Source organism: Rhineura floridana, chromosome 5, assembly GCF_030035675.1.
Source record: "Rhineura floridana isolate rRhiFlo1 chromosome 5, rRhiFlo1.hap2, whole genome shotgun sequence".
In the NCBI taxonomy this organism is placed as follows: domain Eukaryota; kingdom Metazoa; phylum Chordata; class Lepidosauria; order Squamata; family Rhineuridae; genus Rhineura; species Rhineura floridana.
Genome location: NC_084484.1, coordinates 169,629,923 through 169,653,664, shown reverse-complemented (window position 1 = coordinate 169,653,664; position 23,742 = coordinate 169,629,923). Strand labels below are relative to the sequence as shown.

The 23,742-nt window shown below is 44.4% G+C and overlaps 1 protein-coding gene across 2 annotated transcripts in view; it reads right to left on the bottom strand.

The window, feature by feature from the left end:
• Window positions 1-23,742, bottom strand: part of SLC36A4 (solute carrier family 36 member 4) — a 144,046-nt gene that overhangs the window by 97,234 nt on the left and 23,070 nt on the right. Inside the window, exons 2-6 of one of the 2 annotated variants that reach the window (XM_061628851.1) lie at window positions 20,981-21,098; window positions 20,318-20,408; window positions 15,117-15,205; window positions 14,521-14,616; window positions 10,660-10,744 (exon numbers count right to left, since the gene is read on the bottom strand). In XM_061628851.1, the coding sequence (XP_061484835.1) occupies window positions 10,660-10,744; window positions 14,521-14,616; window positions 15,117-15,205; window positions 20,318-20,408; window positions 20,981-21,098 (479 nt within the window). Of the gene's footprint in view, window positions 1-10,659; window positions 10,745-14,520; window positions 14,617-15,116; window positions 15,206-19,762; window positions 19,885-20,317; window positions 20,409-20,980; window positions 21,099-23,742 lie in introns of those variants that run through there. The other variant, XM_061628852.1, reaches the window with a different exon arrangement.

Below are 23,742 nucleotides of genomic sequence, written 5' to 3'. Positions count from 1 at the left end.
ACTTCTCCCCGTGCCTCTCACATCATTTCCTCCCCATCACCCACATCACTTCCTCCCTCTGCGCAGTGCACCATGGGAACAGAAGCACTAAATCCCACCTTCCTACGTTCTTCGGCGAGTTGGAGACTCTGGAAAGTTACCAACATCACAGACATGACCCACTTTCCTCCTCCTAGCTGAGTGGCTACGACCAATCTAAGGAATAGGTTAGTTAGATAGCTATGAATATGCTAGTTTGTTTTTTTAAACAAGAATTTTTCTGCAAACATTTCCCCGGTATCCCTGAACTGCCTTAGCAAGACTGGGATTTGTTCTCTCAAATGTAACCTCGAGGTTTACACAGGGATCCCTCCTTGCACCGCACAGCCAGGATGACTGATGGGAGTTGTTCAAAATATCTGGAAGGCACCAGATTGGTGAAGGCTGTGCCAGTGTCAGCAGGGCTGTAATACTGGAAACACACGCACACACTCAGAATGCGATATTGTCCTCAAAGTCTCCTGCAGCCATGCCGTAAACACGCCCCACAGTGTCCAGTAGGGCTAACCCCAAATACATGTGTTTGCAAATTGCAGGCTTGGTTCTATATTTGTGCTCCAAGGTCCAATCTTCGAACCAAGAAGTGTAGCTTTAGGAGGACATAACTAGGCCACGACATCACTCCCCAGGGAAGAAAACATTTTAAACTCATTCTCATGCCTGCTTCACATGGACATCCAGGTAATTAAATAGCTGAGCAATGCTTACATGAGGTAGGAACACTACATAAGTATCCAATATCTATTTTGGCAGATGCAATCAAAATGCTATTTATCCTCTTTAACATCTTTTTTTTTTTTTTTGGTTATGATGGAAGAGCAGTGTCATTCAGCTAGGCTTTTAATGTTGTGGCGAGACTGCATTAGATCTAATTAACAGGCAAGAGCTTGGAAGAGCTGCAGTTTGAAAACATTTGATTTCACACACACACACAAGCTCCATTCATAAAATGGCTAATATATAAACCTCTTGTCCTTCTGAGCAATATATAAAAAAATGAAACTGTATTGCTATAAAAGTCCATCAATTGCAACTGAATCGTCTCAAACTGTACTTTTTGGATTATCTTTCAGCTCCAAACTTATTTTAAAAAATTCTTCATACCTACCTATTCTTATTTTATTTATTTGCAGATTTAGAAACTGTTTCACAATGAAAGCAGAGTTCCTGGGAAGAGGGACTGACTGTTAAACCACTCTAGGAACTGTACCTCTGTGAAGGGAATAGGAGCCTCCTAACAACTCTCAGCACCCTTAACAAACTAGATCCCAGGATTCCTTGGTGGAAGCCATGATTGTTTAAAGTGGTATGATACTGCTTTAAACGTATAGTGCAGATGGGGCAAGAAGAAAGGTTGTCCCTCCCTGATCTAAATGACATGACACAAAAAGAAAGGGGATTGAGTGGGAAGAGGAGGTGGTGAAAGCTCAAGCACTAATAACTGACATCACAGAGTTCTGATATGGGCAGCTGAAATGGGAAAAAACCACTTCCAGGAAGAGGAGGAGGCACCAGACGTTGCTGGTCTATCTCAGCAGAGCCGATGGAGTGGCCCTGCTTCCCTTCCTTCCCTCTGCTGCAGCATGATGGAATGGCTGCTGCTAGGTGGCTGAATCTTCCCAATAAAGCTGTTTCAACCGGGAAGCTACTTAAAGCTGGCTTCCCATGCCTTCTCATAGCCATAGCCATAGCCCTGGGAGAAGTGCTTTGGGTGCCTGGCCCCTTCAAGAATATTCCAGTCCCCTCCCCATCAATAGGCAATTTGGCTTTTTCTTTTTTTCTTTTTTTTTTACAGTACAGTCCTTTTACTGGAGAGAAAAGAGATGTAGGCAGAATTCTACCCAATTGCTCAGTAAAAACCTGCTTCTTCTTTCCAGTGTTCGTTTGTTTAATTAATTTATATCCTGCTCTTCCTCCCAGAAGAAGCCCGGGGCAGCTGATGAGCATAATGGTACTGATAATAACCTAAGACACTGGTTGATAATTTGTGAAATAAAATTGTTTTATTAGTGCTTAATACGTTCAAAACATTAAACGTTCCCTGGCTGTTAAGAACATAAGAAAAGCCCTGCTGGATCAAGAAGCGTGTCAGGGTACACAACCAGCTAAATGATCCAATTTGCCATTTGCAGCACAGCAACCAGGGAAGGGCCACAGCTCAGCGGTAGAGCATCTGTCCTGCGTGCAGATGGTCCCAGGTTCAATCCTCGGCATCTCCAAGTAGGGCTGAGAGAGACCCCAGTGTGAAATCCTGGAGGGCTGCTGCCAGTCAGTGTAGACTATACTGAGGTAGATAGACCAATGGCCTCACTCAGAATAATGCAGCTTCCTACGATCTCATGACTAAAAACCAAAAGCAGCCGAAACAAATCAAACACACACACACAAAGTTAACAAAAAAGCCATGAAAGAGCAACATCCCTCCCTCTCCTTCTCCCACATCTTGTCTGGGGTCAAGCAACAGTTAACTGCTGATTGCGATAAGATGATTGGTACATGTGTGACTCATCTTCTGCCTAACCTAGCTAGTCTCCTTCGCAATGTCAGACTCAATATCATCACCACCTCCAGCCACTCGGTCACCATCACTTTGAAGTTATGGCAATTTTCTCCAGTGTGTCACAACACTGAGTTAGTCATGTTGGGAGAGGGCATGGTAAACATCACACACACATACCCTCCCCGCCTTCTGCCCTCCAATATGTTGGCTCATATTCAACTTGTGATCAACAACAATCCCAAGATCCTTCTCTCATATAGTATTGCTGAGCCAAGTATCTCCCATCTTATAACTGCATGTGGTTTCTTTTTCCTAGGTGTAGAACTTTGCACTTATCCCTGTTAAATTTCATTCTGTTGTTTTCAACCCAGTGCTCCAGCCTGTCAAGATCCCTTTGAATTTTGTTTCTGTCTTCCTAGGTGTCCCTCCCAATTTTGTATCATCTGCAAATCTGATAAGCATTCCCTGCACCTCCTCATCCAAGTCATTCAAAAAATGTTGAAGAGCACTGGCCCCAAGACTGAGCCCTGAAGTACCCCATTCGTTACCTCCCCCCATTTTGAGAAGGAACCATTGATAAGCACTCTTTGAGTACAATTCTGTAGCCAACTGTGGATCCACCTGATAGTTGTTCCACCCAGCCCACATTTAGCTAGCCTGCTAATCAGAATATCATGGGGCACTCTGTCAAAAATTGCCAGCTTTGTGATTTTTTTTTCATCCATGCTGTTCTAAAGATTTTCGGCCTTGTGTAGCATTGCTTCCCCATCACACGGACTAAAAAATTCACAAATTAAACTGACGAACTTGTTTGGGGTGATGTGGATGGGAATCTAGTTAGCTTGCCTTTGATGGCATTGTTATTCCAAATTTGCACCTATGCATATAAAATTAGCATCCGCACTTTCTGCAAATGTGTGTTTGCGGCCTCAATCTTTTAAGTACCTAGCTTAGGCAGATGTAGTTGATTAAAGGGCCTACTCCATCCCCCTTATTCTTTGCAAGGAAATCAAAGACAGACACGACTTGGCTTCTCAACACAAAAGAAAAAGAAAAAAGGAACACCAGCACTTAATCCAGACTGAAGATGCTTTTGAGAATGACAGTACAGACCTTTCTTCACTAGTGTTAAATGTGGGTGTACACAATTGCTCTTTAACAGCAGGTGTAAGGCTCACCCAGCTGTACCTGCAGATTCCAATGCAGCTACTACAGCAGGGACGAGGAAGTAAAATTGCAATGTATTTTGTTTATTAAAGACAAGAGGATGCATTCGGGCATCACATTCTCTAGTCTCCAAACAATGGTTTCATGATTGGGAACTAGCCATGTGCTCGAGCACTCTCGCCTCCCCTCAAGCTCTCAGCTTAATGCTGCTTTGACCAAGCGATTGCATTTCCCATCAATCCCTGAGCCAGCAGTGTGCTTTGAACAATGCCACAAAACACAACTACGCGGTCAAGCCTAGGGGTGCAAGAATGGACTGTGCCACTTTAGACTGCAATTTTTTAAAAAACTGCATAAACATCCCGCCAGCAGAAAACTGGCACAACAGGAAAGGCCTGGGCTAAAACCACTGGCCCTACTGTGCTGCTTTTCTACATGCAGGAGGCTTTTGTTGTCTGCTATTCATGAAGGGAAGCATCCCAAAATGGAATTCACCGCCTTGAGTGCCACAGTCTATTCTGCCACCCCTGGATTCTGATCACTACATTCTGCTGCATGTGTAGATGCAGCCTCAAGTGCCCAAGGTCCAGTTGTCCAACCAAGAAGATCCATCGTCTTCTGCAACTGATAGCACCGTGAACCCAGAGTGCTTCAACAAGCTTTCCTTCAGAACGTATGCAAGACACACACTAATTACTTCTCTCTATTTTCCGAAGGTAAAAACTGAAAGATCCTGTAGGATCTCCTGGGACTTTGCTAGAGGAATTCAGAACAGGAATCACTGTAAGCGAAGGAAGTGGAGAAGAGAGTGAACAAAGGGATCCAGCAGGTGGGATGAAATAAGTGAACAAGGAGATTTCTCAGGGATCTAGCATGGGGAGCTCGTAACCCTCCAGGTTTTGTTGGACTCACAACTCCCATCAGCCCCAGCCAGCCAGTCAGGGATGATGGGAGCTGCAGTCCAGCACGATCAGGGAAGGCCAAAGGTTCCCCAACCCCTGGGCTACAGAATGCAAGCTAATGGGAAGGAAAATCAGTGTAGAACACCCAAACAATGGAGGCTGTGTCAGATCACTAACAGAGAGAGAGAGAGCACAAGAAAGTTATAAATGAAACAGAAAGAAAAGGAAAGGAGAGGGACCAGTAGTGGAAGGAGTGAAGAAGAAAATGCAAGCCATGTTAACAGAATAAATTCTACTGCTGAAGTGTGGGGGCAACAGTGGTGCAAGCAGAGGAACAAACCCAAATTCCTAAAATGGCTTTGCACATGTGTTAGCAACGATAGCCCACCTGTAGTTGTGAGATGCACATATATACCACAGCCTTGTATTGACTTAGAACACTGTTGTGTTTAGCCCAGTATCCATCCACCGGACTGGCAGCAGCTCTCTAAAGTCCGAGTTAGATCTTTCCCAAGTTCCGCTATCCGAGATCCTTGGATGGAGGCATTTGGGACTGCACCCAGGACCTTCTGTATCTAGGACATGTGACCTCTAGATCAGCGGTGGGGAGCTTCTGGCCTGAGGATTTAACAAGGTGCAACAGGGGTCCTAATTCACCCACGAGGAAGTTTTCCCCAAGCTACGCTCACCTGCCGTGCACCTGGCATCATATATGACTTCAGGTGTAGAGCAGGTAAGGATGCAACTCCCCGCTGAAAGCAGGGTTTGTAGCCACTGCCAGACAGCCAGTCGGTGATACCAGCAAAGCCCTCTGCCTTTGCCTGCATGGTTTGATTGCAAACCATACAACCAAAGGAAAAAACTTCAACTAACATCCTGGTGACATCAGGTGGGCAACAAAGATAGTTCTTGGGTACTGCCTTAGCTCCATCCACCTTCAATGCTCTCAAGAACAAGTGGTGGCTAGTCTCCACTGGGACTCGAAGGGAATAAGGCAGGAGGCCAACAGTAGGTGGCGCCAGAGCCAACAACAGGCAGAGAAAACTAATTCTAGTTTTGTCCCCTTCTTCCTCCCAGCTGCATTTTAAAGTGCAACACTAAAGATAGAAAGTAAGAAGGTAAAGAGGTGGTAACTCACTGATAACTGGCTGAGGTTGGTGGGGCACTGCAGAACATAATGCGATGCCATAGCTCTTACTTCCTTTAAATTCCTCTGTAAAATCCATGAAGCCTTTGGCAAAACCACCTGGCTCCCACATCCTGCTGCAACTCTAACCAAGCCTAAGCATGCATAACAGGAACAGCTGCAGTTTCTTCCTCCATTTTTTCCTGTTTTCCCCAACTTTGTGTCACATTTTATATTATAAGCTCCTAAGGGCAAGGAGCTGTCCTCCTCTACTTTCTAAAGCACCATGGAAGGACTGTAATTCAGAGGCAAAGCATCTGCCTTGCAGGCAGAAGGCCCCAGGCTTAATCCCTGGCACCTCCAGGTAGGGCTAGTAAATACTCCTGCCTAAAATCCTGGAATGCAGCTGCCAGTCAGTGTAGACAATACTGAAGTAGATTGACCAATGGTCTGACTAGGGAGAAGGCACCTTCCTATGATCCTAGGCAAAACTGCAACACTTTTTTAGAGGAGGAGCAGTAGCGGCAGCAGCTGCAGCCTGGTTAGTGGATCAGGCCCCAAAGCCCATCTTGTCCAGCATTCCATTTTCAACAGCGGCCAACTAGATGCACCAATGAGAAGCCCTTAAGCACAGCATGAGCAACCCCCAGTAACTGTCTTTCGGAAGGAATATTCCTTCCGCCGTTCCCCAGCCCTGGCCTTCATGTACATCAGAAGGAAGCAAGTGTTTGTATGTTACAAGTTCACCATGAACATTTATTAGGATCAAGCTAAGACTATAGTAGGAGGTGCCACTAAGAGTCTCTTCCAGCACACAGAAGAAGGCACACAGGAGGAGGAGGGCCACGAACTCTTCTCAATCGTCCCAAAGTGCAGGGCATGGAATAACGGGCTAAAGTTACAAGAAGACAGATTTCGACTGAACATCAGGAAAAACTTCCTAAGTGTTAAAGCAATACAACAATGGAACCAATGACCTAAGAAGATGGTGGGCTCTCCAACACTGGAGGCATTCGAGAAGCAGCTGGACAGCCGCCCATCAGGAATGCTTTCAGCTGGATTCCTGCATTGAGCAAGGGGGCTCGACTTACAGACCCCTTCCAACTCTTCTATTCTATGATTTTGTTATTGTGCTGGGACCTTCAAGGGGCAAGCTCTTTGCCTGCCTCGCCCTCTCACTCCCGCTCTATTTGACACCTTTCTGGGAAATGCCCTTTGCCAGGAAGATGGAAGTATTTGACTTTTCAGTGGGTTTTGGGGGAGCGGTTTTATTATTGTTATTATTATTTTTGAAATGTTAAGTTTTCATTGTCTTACATTTTTGTAATTTTTTTTTACTTGTGTTTTGTATTTATGCATTTTTGAGTGTGTGTGACCCACCTTAGGAGCCCTTTTGGCCCAAAGGCGGTATAGAAATAAACTATTATATATGTGAAGCGATGTATATATATTAAGCAGTGTAGAAATGGTCTAAACATATAAAATAAACTACAACATGGCTTTGAATAGAGATTGTGAGTGCAAGGGATGTGGAACAGTGATTCATAATTTGTTGCCATGGGTAATTTACTGTGGTTGACACATTCATGGTGCGAAAAAAGTTTTTCCTCTCAGAAATAGAGTTACATTTCAAAGCAACACTGACAGGTAGCCCTTTGGCTCCCCCTATAGGGCAAAGTGAGTATTCCATTAAAAACAAATCCTTTACAAATCCTCCCAACCTTTATTTATGAGTACGGACCCCTTTGTAAGCTCAAAAAATTTCATGACCCCCCCCATGCTAATTGTAATTTTAGTCTCCGTTAATTGAAAAAATGGTACATGGCAAAATCACATCTCCATATATCCCTTCCAAAAAAAGCTCCTGGCAGACGGGGGGGTGTTGCTTTCTTTTCTTAATGCAAAGGTCCAATCAAATTGGGATCCTCCATCTCCCCCCCCATCTGAAGATGTACAGTCCTGTCTCCCAACACGAGTGGCTTACAGTGTTGGACTAAGATCCAGATTCAAATCCCCACCCAGCCATGAAGCCCGCTGGGTGACCTTGGACCAGACACAGTCTCTCAGCCTGACCTATCTCATAGGGTCTGTGTAACGATAAAATGGAAAGGGGGGGGGAGAACCATGTGCACCACCTTGAGCAACTTGGAAGAAAGGTGGATACAAATGCAATAATAAATAAATAAATACATTTCAGCTGCAGCATGTGGATCCCAGCCTTGAGCCAACCTGCTAAGCTTTTAAAAAATAATAATCATAATCAAGAAGTAGCAATGTGGTCAAGGTGGGGATGCTACATTGTGAAGACAAAAGGGTAAATAGATTGAGGAAGGGGGTTAGTGCTTTTAGGCCTTGTGATGATCATCAGAACTGATGACTTGGTTAGTGTGCACTTGGGGAATGAGAGTGAAGCAGAAGACAGATCAGAGCACACACACACACAAACACACCTGCCCCTCCTGCAAGCAATTGCAGGTATGCAGGCGTTTGGGCATGTGGGAGGGGGGAAGCCCACAACTGCCTCAGTGTCATGGCCCCGTCAGAGGACTCATCAGATGAGGATGACTCGGGAGTAACAGCAGCAGACCCAGAAGCAGCAGACCCAGAAGGAGAAATGGAGGAAACTCCTGAGAACCCAGCTCCTTCTCCCCCTCAGCTGCAGAGCACCCCAGACACAGCTGAAGCCCTTCAGCCAGACGCAGCCAGTGAACAGGATACTCCCCTCTCACCTGCAGAACGTAGACAACAGAAGGTCAGGCAGAAGAGGGGCAGACCTGTCCACTTAAGGCCAAAACGCTGATGGCTCACACCTGCTGACAAACCTGCTCCTTAAAAGTCAAACCTTGGCGTGACCACTGTGTGTCTTCCTACCCCCTGAACCTTGACTTGGACTGATCTCTCGGCAAACTAGACCCGGACCTTCACTGACGTCTCTTCTGGATTTCTGGCTTGGCACGTAAGCTTTGAACGGCCTCTGCCCTTATCTTGCTTCCTCCTTGCTAGCCTGGCACATTTATAGCCAAGCTGCCGGCTGAGGACTTATGGCCTGGCAATTACCAAGGAATCTCTAGCCCTGCCTGCACCCCCACCGACACTGCTGTCTCAGTGAAGAGCTGACACTCAGCAACTTGGAGAGAGAGACTGGGGGGGGCAGAGTGTAGGTGGAAGAAAGGGGGGATGCTGGCACACACAGCCTCAAAGATGGGGAGTGAGCAACTCCTGAGCTTCCTCACTGCTCTTTGGCTCTGTCTAGGCCAAAGGCAAGATCTGGGTGGCCTCGCAAATAAGAATAATTTTTAAAAGGAGGTGGCAGCAAAGCAGGAGTCAAGAAAGGCAGGCAGGTTGGCTGCCAGGATGGAAGGGGGAAAGTAGCCTTTCCTTGCAGCCTTGCTTCTTTTTGCTTCACAAAAAGCCCTCTCCTCTCATTCTGAGTAAGGGTGCTGTCAGCAGCAGCAGTGCGAGGAGATGAGTGTCGGTGATAGTAATCCACTCTTCTTCCTGGTAGCACCTCCCTCAGCCTCCTTTGGCATCTACCATGTGTGGTATAGGCAGATGCCTGCCCTTGGAGACCTGAAAGATGCTCTGGCATTTCAGCAAAGTCCTCCCCTCTTGTTTGGAGCAAAGGGAAGGTGTCATCTGCAGTGGCAGTGGGGAGCAGACAGCATCCAAGGAGTGAAGACTTTTAAAAAAATCACTTCCTTACTGTTGGCGGCCCCCTCTGGATTACATTACGACCCCCAGGTTGGGAACCATTGCTCTAAAACGAATAGAAATACAGGTGGCTGTCTTGCACTAAGTCATACTAGTCTGTCCAGCTCAGTGTCGTGCATACTGACAATGGCTTTCCAGGGTCTCAGACAGGAAACTTTCTCACCCCCACCTGGAGATGCAAAAGACTGGACTTGGGATCTTTCACATGCAATGCAAATTTTCTGTCATTGAACTAAGGCCCTTCCCCACATTCAAATGCATTTAGATATGGTCTGGTCAGCCCGAGTAGCAACCAACATACAACCAACAACAAATTGTACCTAAGACAGTGCTTCTCATGGACCACTTGAAAACTGCTGAAGCTCTTGGCAGACCGCTTAAAGATTGTTCTGCCTGTTGTAGCAATTGTAACATGTTGTGCTAGATGCTGCATTATTTTAATGGTATTTTATTCTTGCTTTTATTTCTAATATATTGTATTTTGTTGTATTCAAATTGTAATACAGTAAAAATGCAATATAAGAAGTACAATAAAATACAATATATAGGAAATAAAAGATGCAATAACAATAGAATTAAAAATCAATATGAATGTTTAATTGTGATAGATGGTCCAACTCCAACCACAAATCCACAGACATGCTGTAGACCACTTGAATGAAGCTCAACCTCTGGCTGAAAGGAGCAGTCCTGGGAGAGAGAAGCAATTTCCACTGAATGGAAAGCACTTCCCCCTCCTTGAGCAAAGGGCACTCCTGCCAGCTGATGAGCGGATGGAAGCACACCTTGCTCCAACAAAAGAACGGCTAGGAGCCCATTTTAAGCTCCCATTTGTCTCTTTGGAGCCCCTACCCTTATCCACCCCACACCCAAACATCATATATGGCAGGTGGGCGCGGCTTCACCCAAACGGCCTGATAGCCCAAATGGAAAGACCAGGTGGACCAGGTTTGGCCTGGGGATGGACATTCCCCACCATTGACAATTTCCATCATCCCTGACCATTAACCATGCTAGCTGGGACTAATAGGAGTTGGAAGTCACAACAGGATCTGGAGGTCCCACAAGTTCCCCACCAAGGCACAGTAACTGAAGGTAGGTGCATGCACACACACACACAGGCTTTTTATAGAGAGATGTCTGGTTTGTCAAAAGGCAGGAAGCACGAGAACTTTGCAGACTAGCTGTTTCATTTCCAAAGAGGCTTTACTTACTTGTTTCACATTTTCTGCTAAGAACACAATGTAAACACTGCAGAAGCCCAACTGTGTAATCACAAGGAAAAAGTCCACAATATATCTATGATGACACAATGAGAGAGAGAGAAAAAAAAACCTGGTGTTTATTTGTAGAAGCAATGATTTTGAGATCACATCAAATGCAATGAGAAGTCATTTGCAATCAAATGAACCTTTTTCTGCAAGATAGCAATGCACTACGTTGCTTCCAGAGCAACTACGCTGACTAGGCAGTGGACATAAAATTAAAGTAAGAGATGGGCAGAGCTTACAATTTTTAAAATAGGAAGGGAAATAGAAGGAGAGGGTTTGGCAGTGCATGAACAGAAAAATGAAGCATTTGCTTCTCTTAAAACAAGCATTAAACCCAGTCAGGTTGAGGCTGACCCTTTCTAAACCTGTTGGTGCTCTGACCCAGGGAGACTGAAACATGCAATGTAGTCTCCAGACAGATTCAAATGCAAGCGAGTGACTCGATGGGTGCATCCTCACAGGATGCTGTACACCAAGACACCTTACATATCACCAAACAAATGTTTTTTTTCTTGAGGGACAGCACTTGAGCTACAGCACAAATCAGACAGTGATGCTCAAGCTGTGCTAAAGCACCTAGTGCTGAAATTATACTAAAGCTAAGTTGATGTGGACCTCAGTGGCTGGACTAGAGGCCACTGGGAGCCCCATATAAGCTACTCTGAATTTTCTCAAGGGAGAGTGGGATACAAATATACCAAGTGATGCAATAGAGTAGCAAGCACGCACACAGGTAAAACTGCCTTTAAGTAATAGAAGTTTCAAGACCACATGTCAGGAGCAAAGTATTTGGGTACCTTAGTCAATTACACAGATTGCAATTAAAGATTATCCACCCTGAAGATTAGGTAGCAGAATGGCAATGCAGAACCTGAGGCAAGCATCTCTGAAGCTACTCTTCACTATATATACACAAAAAAACCTAACTAAGTAGGTAGGCTCTAGTGGCAAATCTTTACACACAGGTGTACTGTAAACTACCCTGGGCTTGACAGAGGACAGAGATGGGGAGCCTATGCCCCTCCAGATATTGATGGGTTCCATCAGACCCAGACAACAGATCAATGGTCAGAGATAATGGGATTTATAGTCTAACAACATCTGGATGACTCTGATGTAGGATTAGGAACACTTTATAACATTTTAAACAAGTAAAACGTTTGAGTTCCAGTGTGGTGGACAGGATGCTTGGCTTGGACCAGGAACACATGTGCACTGTTCCGAAGTCCTTGAAGGGATGGATACATAATGAATGAACCCTGGGCCCATGCCAGAAGGTGTACCGATTGGTTCATTGAGCTAATCAATAAGCAGTGATCCAAAACTGAGGAGGCAAACCCACACGTTATATTCTAATACAATTTTGTTGAAAATATTTTGGTTTTAAAAAGGTACTAACCGTTTGAAACTGGAATTCTTTAATTTTTCTTGGGCCATCACAATAAGCTCATTTCAGTCCATATTTAAATAAAACATTTCTTTGCTGTGAAAGCGAAACAACATAATGCAGATCTTAACTGCTTCCTCCACACGCACTAGGAAGGTGAAAAAAGCCAAGAAGGCATTTCGCTCCCTAACCTGTATCCTTTCCAACATACACTATATCAGGAATGGGGAACCTGGTGCCCTCCAGATATTGTTGGACTACAACTCCCATCATCCCTGAGCAGCGGCCATGCTGGCTGAGGCTAATGGGAGCTGGGAGTCCAACAACATGGAAGGCCCATAGCTCAGTGGTAGAGCACCTGCTTTGCATGCAGAAGGTCCCACATTCAATCCCCGGAATCTCGAGGTAGGGCTTTGAAAGAACCTTGCCTGAAATCCTAAAGAGCCACTGCTAGAGACCACCTACTGAGCATGGACTTTATGAGTTTCAACTCTAATCCACCAGCTATTTTGAGAGTCAATGTGGTGTAGTGGTTAGAATGGGACATGGAGACCAGGGTTCAATGCCCCACTTGACCATGAAGCTCACTGGGGCCACATTCACACCATACATTTATTCCACTTTAACCAGCCATGGCTGCCCCCAAAGAATCACGGGAAGGGTAGTTTGCAAAAGAGACAAGAGACTTCTATTCCCGTCACAGAGCTCCAGTTCCCAGAGTGGTTTAACAGTCAGTCCCTCTTCCAAGGGAACTCTGAGAATTGTAGCTCTGTGAGGAGAATAAGAGTCTCCTAACAACTCTCAGCACCCTTGACGAACCACCCATCCCAGGATTCTTTGGGGGAAGCCACTGTTTAAAGTGGAATAACTATGGAATAAATGTTTAGTGTGAATACAGCCTGGGTGACCCTGAGCCACTCACTGTCTCTCAGCCTAACCTACCTCACAGGGCTGTTGCAAGGACAAAATTGGGAGAGGGAGAACTATGTTTGTATGCCAACCTGAGCTCCTTTGGGGGAAAAGTGGGATACAACTGTAATAATAAAACCAACATCTGAAGGGGCAGAGGCTTCCATCCCTGCACTTCCTTCCTCATCTTCCCCCTAAAACTATCTGCATCTAAGTCGTGAGTTCTTTCACAGACAGAGATACACCTCCTTTTGTCGGTAATAAGGTTGCCACCCACCATGAATCCCCCCCATATACAAAAGGCAGCAAATTTAGAAGAAAGCTTCCAATCTCTTCTTGGCTCTGCTCTACAACTCCAGAACTACCCCATTCAGTAATTGGGACATGCTAAATATGCCACAGCGCCCCAAGTCCTTCCAAAGGGTCACATCCCCTTTGCATTCGTGGAGTTTGCATTCACAGTTTTATTGACTAAGTGCATTTGATTAAATGTATTGAGCCTAAGTTATCTCGGTCATTGTGATCTTTCAGGATTCTTCAATACCGAACCTGGGCTTTATTATTTTATTTATTTAGAGTATTTGCATCCCACTCTTCAGCCAGAGTGGCTTACATACATCGATTAAAAACAAGACAGTCTCTACCTGCAGGCTTACAATCTTAAAAAACAGTGACACACAAGGGGAAAGGAGAAAGGAGGGAAGAGGAAAAATAAGACTCAGGCACCAATTCTTAAATAGTAGTTCTTACAATGACCAGCTGGCACAGAAACAGTTCAGGAGTAGAAGATGCCTGATGGCGCTGGGCTTTAGAGTTCTGCATCTGATCTCTGCCACTGAGGCAACCTAATTTGGTAGCTGTTGCCAGGTGACAGTACTTTTACTTGCAGTACACTCACACCCCTTATTTTGTTCTTATGAAGCCAGCAACTCATCTCCACTTAGGACCTGTGGAATCCCCACCCTCTTGCACCTTCATTAGATAATTTTCATCATATGCTGAAGATGCACCTCTTGACTTTGTCCTTTAACACCCAGGGTATTTTTTTAATGACCAACCCTATTCTTCAAATTGTAAATTGTTTCAACTGATTTTAATATTTTGTTTTTGCACTGTTATAACCTGCCCTGGGACCTTACAGTGTAGGGTGGGTAAGATCTGCAACAACTGCAGCAACAATAGCAATTCTGTATATTATATTTTGTTTATTGACTGCATTCTTAGCCTACTTTTCGGTCAGTTACCATCACCCAAAGCAGCTCACATCGGATTGTACTCAACAAAGTCCTACTCAGAGGAGGACCACTGAAATTAATGGCCCTAAGTTAGTCATGTCTATTGGCTTCAATGGGTCTACTCTGAGTAGGGCTAGTATTGAATCCCACTCAACAATGAGAGAGAGAGAAAGGCAGAGAGAGCCGACAATCAGCCTTACAAACTAAAAAGGTAAGGCAAGATCCACTCCAAGTTCTTATAGGCAATTGAGTTAGAAGCAGAAAGGCACTTACCTTCCCCAAGATGCTCGTTTCTGTAATGAGTTAAAGGGACACACTTCCATCGCATGGCTAACTGTGTCGCTATACCCTAAGGAAGCCTTTTTCAATCTAACAAGAAGAACGGGGGAGAAATAGTAATTATTTCCGTTTAGGATTACTGCATAAGATGCAACTTTGCAGGAAAAGGTTTTGCTTTGCTTTTTAAAAATATATATATATTAACCCCACTGCGCAGCCAGCAAACAAAATGGAAATTGGCTAATATGTATTTCAAATGAAGCAGTTAACTGAAACGGGGCCATCAGTAGCAGACAAAGCAAGCTACTGCAGATAGAGGCAGCCGCAGCTGAATATCCACTGGGACATACTTAGAAGTTAAATATAAGCCTCCTTCCAAGAATACCCAAAACCAAGAAATAAACTAAGGAATGTGCCATCACTGAGTGGAGGGAAAGCAGGCATTGACTACACTTCCCCCAGGCACCTGGTTGGCCACTGTGAGAACAGGATGCTGGATTAGATGGGCCACTGGCCTGATCCAGCAGGACTCTTCTTATGTCCTTATGTACACTGAAGCCCTCAACAAACTAAATGAGTACCACACTTACCTTTGGGATAGATACTGGCTGCAGCGCACCAAAATGTGCATGCAGTGAATGGACACAATTCCAAGGAACACAACACTGATTGGCCCAAGCTGTATAGAAGAGGAAAACACAGACACCGTTATTAACAGGAACCTCACATAGAGTAGGTTCCTACCCTGCGCCGTGCCTGAAATTCAACAGAAGTTACCACCTTAGTGGACTTCCGGGAAGGGTGACTTCGCCTGTGCCTGCCTTTGAGACGAGCTCTCGTCTCAGAGGAAGCTTTTTCAGTTTTAAAATCAGTCAGAACGTTTTTTTTTTACTGGTAAAGACTTTCTCCCGGGCAGGGAGAAACGTAGAGATTAACCACAAAAGCCTGTGTTTTGTTGGGAGGACTGGATTTCATTAGTTTATGAGAGAAGGTTCAGCCAGCAGTGCCGGACGGACTTCCAAACAAGCTCTAACTGATTAAGCGACACGTTTATCTTTTCTTCAAAGGAAAACGGATTTTAACAGGCAAGCATCCTTCTTTCTATTTTATCATCTGGTTTAAATTGTTGCAGCAAAAAGAGATTTGTCAATGAATCAGCTATAAAGAATCCCTGGGTGAGTTATAACTCTTCTCTTTCATTCACGAAATTAAGGAGGAAAGAAATTGAAAAAGCTTATCTTTGTTATTATTGCAAAAAGCTGGCCTGGAATTTGTGCATTTTAAAGATACAAACGGATGAGGGATTTCTATTCCGAGGAGAAAAAAAATAAATAAATCTGATTTATGAACTTTTGGAGTATTATATGTCTGGGACTATTTTTTTTTGGTCTATTTCATTTTGACGAATCTGCTTGTTCACGATGCCACTAACTGTTTTGATGCTGTGAACTAAATTTGTTTTGCATTCCTGAACATATAAGAGATAAGGCAGGCTGTGCTGTCTACACTGTGATGTCATCAGGCTTGGAATATTAACCCAATTGTTGCTGGAATAAGAAGTGGGTTTTTTTCTTCTTCGTGGTTTTAAGAATGGCAATCAAGAAAGTGGCTGAAATCCTGGAAGTAATTATGCTTCAGAAAATAATGGATGCGATTGAGATAACGAAACAAACCCTGAGACAGGGTAGACAGGAGATGAAAATTGAATTTGGCAAAATGAAGCAGGAGCTTAAAGAAATAGGGGATCTTGTGAGAGAGGAGGTTGATGAGATCAGAGATACAACTGGACAAGCATTAGAAGATGAAAAAAGAAAAATTAAAGGGAAGATGCAAGCCTTGGAGATTGGAACAAATGTGGAACTGGAAAAAGACTTGGAGCTTATGGATATTAGAGATAAAATTTACTGTTTGGAATTCAACGTTTGAAGAAATTAATGAAGATATTAGAGATAAAGCTATCAATGTCTTGGATAAATTTCTGGACTGGAATGATGTGATGGAGCTTGACATAGAAAAAATCTATGGAATTAATTACAGATATGTGACAATGGAAAAACTCTCAAGAGATGTGCCAGTGCATTTCGTAAAAAAGAAGAACAGAGATATGACTTTACAACAATATTTCAGCAACACATTCAGAACTGATGGCAAGGAAATATTTGTGATAAAGGAAATTCCCATCAGACTCTTATTATATGACTATGGCTATGACAGCAAGATTATTATGGAATACTGATAATGGAAGAATGGCTACTGAAATTACTGGACTTAACAGGATTATTGAAGATGGAAGATGGAATTAACATTGATAATGGAAGAATGGCTATTGAAATTATTGGACCTAACAGATTTGATGAGATGGATTAATCGACATGTTTATTTGGAGAAAAATTGATAGATATATTTCTCAAGGAATTGAAACCTCTCTTTGACTTTTTGTGGAAAGAATAAAGTAATGTTTATGAGATTTGATGATTAATTAAGATAACTACTGGAGGAAAGTGATTTTGTAATATAATTTAAGAGACAGGTTTGTTATATATTGTAGACCTATAACTGATCTGCGACAAATCGGAAGTCAACATTTTATTTTATTGTTTAATTATTTTTGTTTTGTTTTGTTTTTGAAAATTTGAATAAAAATTAATGATAAAAAAAAGAAGTTACCACCTTAGTTTAAGGCAGTGTACCACTCCACTGCTATTTCCCCAGGAGTGCAGGATTCAGTAGCATGAGAATCAAGAGCTCTCATTTTAAAATGAACACATGTGCAAATTTCTAGCCCATATAGCTGTGAAGATACATTTGAACATATTTGAGCAGTGGGATCTCAGACACCAACTGAGTTGCTGATCAGATTAAGGGTCAAGGCACTTCTGTGCCCCTCCCGATCACCAATAAAATCAGAATGGAAAAAAAGGAATGCAAAGTGTGCTCGATTTACATAAATATATGCAGGCTGCAGAATTCAGCTCTGCCTAGTGCAGAATCTGGGCTATCTTTTGCAATCTTAATTTTAAGTTTTAGCGCACACCTCTAAGTAGTAATTAGTTATATTAAGGATTTCTGATTTTAAAATTTATGTGATTTTATCATGTATTTATATATGCTGTAAACCATTTTGATCCAATGGTATATGAATATTTTGACAAATAAATAATTCTCCAAAAGAGATCCATATCTCTCAGAAACAGTGAGAGATACTACCCAGGTAGCATGGCAGGCCAACACCCCAGCAGGTTGCTTTTTATTTAATTTTACAGCTGTCAAGTTGGCGTTTCCAAGATCCTGTGCCCAGCCAAACCATGTAGAAGATATAGAAAGCAAGAATGCATTCCCCAACAGAAGAGTCTGATGAAGAAGAAATACAGGAAACAAGTGGGGCCTGCAACAAAAAGCTGCAGTGCAGAATGCTCCTATTCAGGGGTCCAGCTAGTTAGCCATGATCTCTTCCAAAATACTCTATTCCATTCTCCCTCCTGCCTGGTTTTCCAGTATCTCCCTTTTTGACACCCAGCATCTGTGGCCACTGAGCATGCTCAGTCCTCATTATGCTGAGTATTTTTGGGTGGGAGAAGAGGGCCCCTCCTTAAGTTTTTTGTAAAGTAGTTATGGGGAACCTCAGGCGTGGGGGCCAAACGTGGCCCTCCAAGTTTCTCCACCTGGCCTTTAGGGATTTTCCCAGGTCACATCCCCTCCTCAGCCACCACCCCCTCTCCCCAGGCCACTCCCCTCACTGCCCCTGCTTCATACGCTCCTTGAGTGTTTTTTGCAAGGCTGGACTGTGTCCTTGAACTCTGCTCATGCCTCTTGGCTCTCTGGATGGAAGACAGGGAGAAGGGTGCGGGCGTGCATGTAGAAAGCAAGTCTACTGTACAAAGGTAAAACATACAATTCATTGTTCTGCTCATTTCTTCCCTGGCCCCACCCATCACTGGCATGTGGCCCTCAGAACGTTGCCCAGAAAGGAAGGCGGCTCCTGGGCTGTAAAAAGGTCCCCACCCGTGTTCTAAACAGTTTGTTTACGAAAGTACACAGTAGTGTTCCCCCCGACCCCGCTGATACCTCTATGTGCAAGGATCCGTTTTCACTACATAAGGATCTACACCTTGGAGAAGGAGTTTACTATTAGTACAGAGGATACGACTCCAGCTCTCCGTCTTCCCAACTTATTGCTGCCTCAAGCCGCAACGGTGTACAAATCCAACCTCAGCTGCTTCAACAGCACTGCAAGGGATCTTGGGTGCACTGCACAAATCACACATGGTTTGGGATTAACAGTTTGGGACCAATTTACTTGTGCCTTACCCAGCATGCACCCACTTCAATCTGCACAACTGGCCCCATTACAGGTGCCACATAATTCTCACTGTGCACTTGTAAGAAATTGTTGTCTTAGTGTGGCAGCCATTACACTTTGGAACTCCCTGCCTATTGACATCAGGCAGGCGCTTTCACTTTATTCCTTTTGGTGCCTGCTTAAAAAATAATTTCTGTTTATGCAAGCCTATCCAGGCACACAGATGCTGATGTGCTTTAATGTCTTTTTAGTCTACTGCTGTTTTTAATCATTTTTCAAAATGGTTTTAATAACTTGTTTTTAACTGTTTTATTGATAGTTTTAATATTTCTTGGAAATCGCTTAGAGGTTTTGTTACAGTCAAGCAGTATATAATTTTTGTTAAATAAAAACAAATAGTATTATCTTCCCTTGATCTCTAGCATGAATTCTAGTCACTTCCCTTTGCCCCTCCAAGTTAAGCAGCCTGGACGGGGGCAGAGAGTGAGCAAACTACCCAGAAAGCAGGGGTGGCTAACCCCTAGTTCGCCCCCCAGCAAATATTTCTAACCTCCTTCCCAAGACCCCATCAATTTTCACAGTGGCAGCAAAAAGAAAGAACAATTAAAGTAGACACAGCACTGGTGTGGGCAGAGCCCAACGTTCCAACAGGGATGCGAATCAACCCCTCCCCAGGCATCAGATCGCTCCGTTGATAAGTGGAAAGGGAACAAAAGTCCCTTCTCCTCAACTGATCTGCAGGATGAGCTGGAGAGTACTGTGCCTGCATATGCATGCAAGAGTATGGGTTGGCCACCCTGAATACTGGCATGTGGTCGCCGGGAAGGTTGGCCAAGGGTGAATGTAGCCCTCAGGACAAAAAAAAGTTGGCTGCATGAGCTCTACACCTACATGAACATTTAGCTTTCTTCCCATCCAGGCCAGGTGACAACATACCCTATCCATTTGCAATCATCTCAAGATGTAGGCGAGAATCATTTGGGCTCAGGCAGAGAGACTTGCTGAAGGACAGGGGAGGGTGCCTTTACTTCCAAGTCCACAATCCTATATATCAACAGCTTTACAGAACAAGAAAAAAAAATCAGGGGGAAACCCCAAGGGGAGAAAACAACAACAAACCCAAATACAGCACAGAAGGAACCAAGTTTGATCCACAGCCACAGAATGCTCACTGACTGTTGGGAGGGAAAGGAGAAAATGGAATGGAGTATCCTGGAAAGGGCCATTGCTGGCTGATACCCTGCACAGGAGTCCACTCCGTGTTTTAGCCAACTAAGTTCAATAGATCTATGGAGCAGACTTATTGAAATTAACTGACCTAAGTTAATCATGCCCATTAATTTCAATGGTCCTAACATCAAGTGTGACTAACACTGGATTACAACCATTTGTTGCTGGTCCCACTGATGAACTACTAACACACAAACCTCAACAGTAAAATCTACATGGATTGTTCACCCTCCCCGAACTTGGAATTGGCTAGCCACTTACCACAAGCCCTGCATTTTTTATTGCAAGTGGAAGGCCCAGAAGTCCAGTTCCAATGTTTCCTTTGAGAAGATGAGTAAGCGTCTGTAGAAACCTATAAATTAAAAAAAAATACACACATGCACAATAGAGAGAAGCATCTGTAAACTAGTACAGTGTAAAAACAACCAGAACCCATATGCCCCCTGGGTTCGATCTTTTGCAGCCACAGGAAAAACCAGAAGGCAGTAAGCAATTATTTTCTTTTAAAATATCTTGGTATATAATTAAAAGGTAAGGCTGTAGTCATGCAGCAGTTTGCCTGGCCACCAATAGGTGGCACTGCAAACTACAACGTGATTGCACTCTTCTGAGAGCTGCTGCCCAGTGGAGGAGGAAGACAGAGGCAGGGTGGCACAGGCGAAATGCAGAGGAACTGTCAGAACAGGGCAGCTCCCCAGTAACTATCCTGCTCTGCTGCTGCCACACACCAATGTTTCCGTTTTGCCCTCAGCAGCATCGGAGGCTAAAGACAACAAAAGAAGAGGAGGGAGGCAGTGGATGGCAGGCAGCCCAGGCAAGCTGGGGTTGGCCAGGCATAAGGGGAAGGAGTTAGGGTGGGGAAGCGAAGCAAAGCAAGCGTGCAAATACACATTGGTTTTCTTAAGTAGGAATTACAGTACATACGTAATGCTCTCCTGATTATCAAGTTGGTATTTCTTCTCAGGAGGCAGCAATTCATTCTCCTCCTCGTCATCAGTGTCTGAATTCTGATCTCCTATTAAAGGCTTCATTACTTCCAGATCTATTAAAAAAAGAAGGAAGGAGGGAATGGTACCTCACTATTCTTGAACAAACAGCACCATGAATACCCAAGATGTTTTGAGATTGTCAAGTCATTCATCTTGCCAGAACATTCAGGACAGAAAAAAGAAAGTACTTCCTCACACAGTGCATATTTGAGCTATGGAACTCGCTGCCATAAGAGACAGTGCTGGCCCACCAATTTAGTTAGCATTAAAAGAGGATTACACAAATTCATGGAGGATAAGGCTATCAGCGGCTACTAGCCACAATGGCTATGTTTTGCCCCTATGGTCAAAGGCTATGCTTGTGAATACCAGCTGCTGGAAACTGCAGCAGGGAGAGTACCCTTGTGCTGAGGTCCTGCTTGCAGGCTTCGCATGGGCTTCTCTGGTTGGCCACTGCGAGAACAGGATGCTGGACTAGATGGCCACTAATCTGATCCAACAGCCTCTTATTAATAAAGGCCAACCTTATAAAAGAAGTTTCACTTCGCTGCCTCTATCAGGACATCTCTCTGCCGCCCTGCAGAGCTTTTTAGGGTTGTACGAGGACTCTTACATTCTGGTCCTCGAGATACTATTGAAACATCTGAAGCTCGCTGTAACGACATCGCAGGGCACTTCCAAAATAAAATCGCATGCATCCGTAGGGACCTAGACTCCGATGTTATGACAGACGAATCCATTGAAGTGTCCAGAACACGGTCTTGTCTTTCATTATTGGATGAGTTTCAGTTGGTGCAGCTTGAGGAAGTGGACAAGGTACTTGGATTGGTGCGGGCGACCACGTCTGCTCTAGATCCTTGTCCATCTTGGCTAGTGAAGGCTAGCAGGACTACTACCACCGGCTGGGCCAAGGAAGTGATAAATGCCTCCTTGAGTGAGGGAGTAGTCCCTAGTAGCCTCAAGGAGGCAGTAGTAAGACCTCTCTTAAAGAAACCTTCCTTATACCCAGATGACCTGAACAACTATAGACCGGTGGCGAATGTCCCCTTTTTGGGCAAGGTTCTGGAGCGGGTGGTTGCCGGTCAGCTCCAGGTGCTCTTGGATGAGACCGATTATCTGGATCCGTTTCAATCCGGTTTTAGGCCTGGTTTTGGCACTGAAACAGCCTTGGTCGCCCTGTATGATGACCTTTGTCGGGACAGGGACAGAGGGAGTGTGACTCTGTTGATTCTCCTTGATCTCTCAGCGGCGTTTGATACCATCGACCATGGTATCCTTCTGGGGAGACTCGCGGAGTTGGGAGTTGGAGGCACTGCTTGGCAGTGGTTCCGCTCCTACTTGGCGGATCGTCACCAGAAGGTAGTACTTGGGGAACATTGCTCGACTCCTTGGACTCTCCATTGTGGAGTCCCTCAGGGGTCGGTTTTGTCCTCCATGCTTTTTAACATCTACATGCAGCCTCTGGGTGCCGTCATCAGGAATTTTGGAGTGTGTTGCAACCAGTACGCTGATGACACGCAGCTCTATTTCTCCTTTTCATCTTCTACAGGTGAGTCTGTGGATGTGCTGAATCACTGCCTGACCGCGATAATGGACTGGATGAGAGCTAATAAACTGAGACTCAATCCAGACAAGACTGAGACACTGTTGGTGAATGCCTTCCCTGCCCAGATGGTGGATGCTTACCCTGTTCTAGATGGGGTTACACTCCCCTTGAAGGAACAGGTTCGTAGTCTTGGGGTTCTTTTCGATCCTTCCTTGTCTCTGGAGGCGCAAGTGGCCACGGTGGCAAGGAATGCATTCTACCACCTTCGGTTGGTAGCCCAGCTACGCCCCTATCTGGACAGGGATGACCTCGCCTCAGTTGTTCATGCTCTGGTAACTTCTAGGTTGGATTACTGTAATGCGCTCTACGTAGGGCTGCCCTTGAAGACAGTTCGGAAGCTTCAGCTAGTGCAAAACGCAGCAGCCAGACTGCTGACGAGGACCAGCTGGTCAGCGCATATAACACCTGTTCTGGCCCGTTTGCACTGGCTACCTATTTGCTTCCGAGCCAGATTCAAGGTGCTGGTTTTGACCTATAAAGCCTTACACGGCGTGGGACCGCAGTATCTTGTAGAACACCTCTCCCGCTATGAACCGACCCGGTCACTTCGCTCAGCGTCTAAGGCCCTCCTCCGGGTACCAACCCATCGGGAAGCCCGGAGGACAGTTACTCGATCTAGGGCCTTTTCTGTAGTGGCCCCCGAATTGTGGAATAGCCTCCCCGAAGAAATACGCCTCGCGCCGACGCTTCTATCTTTTCGGCGCCAGGTTAAGACCTGGCTATGCTCCCAGGCATTTTAATGCGTTTAATGTTACAATTTTAAATCTCTTTGTTTCAGTTTATTTATTGTGATATTTTGTATTTCTGTACTTTTAATCTTTTGTACACCGCCCAGAGAGCTATTCGCTATGGGCGGTTTAAAAATGAAATAAAATAAATAAATAAATAATAAAATAAAGCCTCTTATTTTTAAGGCATACAAACTGCACCTTCATCCAAAAAAATGGGTGCCAAGGCAGTATGCGAAGAAACATAAAATTACAAAAATTTAAAAGGAATCAAAACCATTCCACCCACTAATTTAAAATGTCTGGGCAAATAAAATGTTTTAACCTGCTGCTGAAGAGAACACAGGGAGGTCATTCCATAGT